Source organism: Phytophthora parasitica, assembly GCF_000247585.1.
Source record: "Phytophthora parasitica INRA-310 unplaced genomic scaffold supercont2.21, whole genome shotgun sequence".
Taxonomy (NCBI): Eukaryota; Oomycota; class Peronosporomycetes; order Peronosporales; family Peronosporaceae; genus Phytophthora; species Phytophthora nicotianae.
This window is the reverse complement of record NW_008649007.1, coordinates 312089-315001: the sequence shown is the minus strand read 5'-3', so window position 1 is coordinate 315001 and position 2913 is coordinate 312089. Positions and strand designations below refer to the sequence as shown.

Here is a 2913-nt window from a genome sequence, read left to right as displayed (position 1 = left end):
TGTGCCACTCGCACAGTAAAGTTGCTTATGTACTTCTAGAACAACGCGTCCGAATATCAGATAGCGAATTGTGAAGCAACCATGCACAAAAGGCAAGAGCTATGTAAAACCCAGAGCTTCTCCGTGTAAAACACGTTTGTATTTTTAAGGGGTGCTTGTTTGCCATTGCCTGCTCACCGTGACCCGCCCCAGTCAACGACGGATAGGACCAAGAAGATCATGCCAAACTAGACCTATACGACACGGAATAGATGTACAATAGACCGTCAAGGTGCGTCAGAGCGTACATACGAGACACTGTGTCCCAAACAATACCACTACATCATTCCAAATTCAGCATCTCATTGCTTGATGGGGGGGGGGTCTTCTATTTGTCTATAGAAGCCTGATATGCATCAAAACAAGCTAGCAATGAGCTCGTCGGCCGTATTGAGTATCTCATTGCTTCATTTGAAAATGGCAACACAATCTGAAATGGTAGCATTCTTCCAAGTTTAAAAAAATCTGAAGCTGTTGAGAGCATTCAAAATGCTTCTAGCAATGAACCGTCGACTAGGCAATAGTGTCTGTTGGCTTCCACCAATAGGTTCACACACCAGCTAGTGAAGTCACGTGCTTTGGGTGATGATTCATGCTCTAAACACTCGACATATTATCCCTCAAATACAATACAGGCAATTCCCTATATTTATTCACATGGTTGTTAGCGAGTCGTTTTGATACCGTGATGAGTACTCAGTGACTCACTTTATCTACAAAAATCGCCCAGCTTCAGGCAGAGTCTCCAGCCATCGCAACACATGAAAGTGACTATTCTCACGGGCCGTTTCCACAACCGCCTCGAATCCAAAATGTCTTCGGTCGTGACCATACAGCCATTGCAGTAGTTGTAGCTCTCCTCTTGTTGCTGCATCCAATGCGTTGGGCAGTCGAGAGCGAAGCCGTTTGTGATCTTTCAAAAATTGGAGCACCGCAACTGAACGCGACTCTCCTGCCATCGCTGTGCAGTACTCACCCCTGTACTTGTAGAGGAATTTCACCACCTCTAAGTGGCCATGACGCGCAGCATCATCCATAGCTGCAGTAGTGCAGCCTTCTTTGCGGTTCTGGTGAAGGAACTCCACTACATCCAAATACCCGTTGGCTGCAGCTCGGTTCATCGCTGCTACAGTGCACTTCGAGCCCTCTACATTTCCGTGCAGCCAACGCACAATAGGCAAAAATCCACCTGCAGCAGCGTCGTCCATGGCATGGGCTGTAAATCGATATCCTTGATAGTGTAGCCATTGGACGAACTGTAGATCTCCAAATGCTGCAGCCCCATCGACTCGAATCCGATGACGTTGACGTGTCAGAGATTCAAAAGTCTGTTCCATCCACTCGATGATCACTTTGTGGCCTCCTGCAGCAGCGCCACGGACCACATGCGCTCGACGACAATGAACTGGGTATTTGTGTTCATGCAGCCATTGTAGCACATCTAGATGGCCCTCCTTCGCTACTCTATACAGTTGGTTGGTGTCAATCTCAAACCTGAAGCGTCGATTATACAAAGCCGCCTCAGCCGACGCTCGATCATGCAGCCACTGCAGAATCCGACGCTGTCCGTACGTCACAGCAGCTGTCAATGCTGCTTGCGTCCACGAGGTATAAGCCACTTCCACTGTATGCATCACGTACTGGACAATCTCCAAGTGTCCTCCAGCAATAGCGTTCTCCAGCGACTGGAAGGTCCTGATCTCGTAGTATCGGGAATTATTGAGCCACTTTACGACGTTCAAATGCCCATTTAACGCCGCTCTTTCGAGTCCACGTCTTGTGCAGCGATTTCCCAACACATTGTCTACATATTGGACGATATCCATGTGATTGTGAGCTACTGCTGCGTCCATGACGTTCCACCCGAAGGCGTATGGACCCTTCATCTCGCAGTACCATTGCACGAGGTCCAGGCGGCCATTGGCTGCTGCATGTGCAATAGCATCCTGACTGTCGACGGCCGCGTCGTCCACCATCTTATTGCTAAATTCGTCGTGGAGATAACGCAACATTTGCAGATTCCCACTATAAAGAGCTGCTCTCTCTGCGCCACGGAATTTTCCCTTGGGGTAGTACTTGGAGCGTAGCCACCTCACACCAACGAAGAAGCCTCGCGCAGCAGCGTTATTTAACGCCGTCTCGAACTGATACTGTTTGTAGCTGCGCTTCAGTTCTGACGACCAATAGAACAGCTTCTTCTTCTCGCGCGATGCGGCGTGTTCTAACAGCGTTAAGGACTGTGAGTCCAGAGGCTGGTTCTGTGCGGCCACAGCGACGGACAAGACCTTGGACACGTCCAGGAGCGCCTTGATTTGGGTGATTACATGGTCAAGGCCTTCCACTTGAGGGAACTCGCGCACCACGACGTCCACGCAGAGGAATGCTGGACGGTAAGAGGAGGAGGCACTTGCCATCGAATTACGATGATGTCTGGCTTGCTTACCGTATCAATGAGAATGGTGTGGACAACATAAATACTGAGAAACGGATACAGACGATCCCCTCGGTAGTAATCCCAAGAATGGAATTCTCCCTCAATAGAAATAAATCACTGGTTCCTGTTGACCAGTCACTTACAAACCGAAGATATTATTCCCTCTCACCCCTCAATCGTAAAATGGAATACATTTGAAGTCAAATATTTCTATTCTGGGGTGCTTACCTATGGAAAAAGCCATAACTGCACAAGAGCATTTGTTGCTGCCACGATCCGAATGTTGAACTAAAAACAATTTACTCGGTTATGTGCGATTTATTAAACCCCCAATCGTCATTTTGAGCGGGCCAAAGAAATATTTATTAATGTACAACTTGAATCACGTATAATACTTACCCGTTAATGCCATGGTAGGCCCATACCCTACCATCCAAAGC

General features: G+C 48.1%; 1 protein-coding gene across 1 annotated transcript; it reads right to left on the bottom strand.

The window, feature by feature from the left end:
- Positions 1-630: 630 nt before the first annotated feature.
- On the bottom strand, positions 631-2490 carry PPTG_09794 (hypothetical protein). Its single transcript, XM_008905580.1, has one exon. The coding sequence runs from the start codon at positions 2451-2453 to the stop codon at positions 753-755; it is 1701 nt and encodes a 566-aa protein (XP_008903828.1). The 5' UTR covers positions 2454-2490; the 3' UTR covers positions 631-752.
- Between the last annotated feature and the right edge of the window lie 423 nt (positions 2491-2913).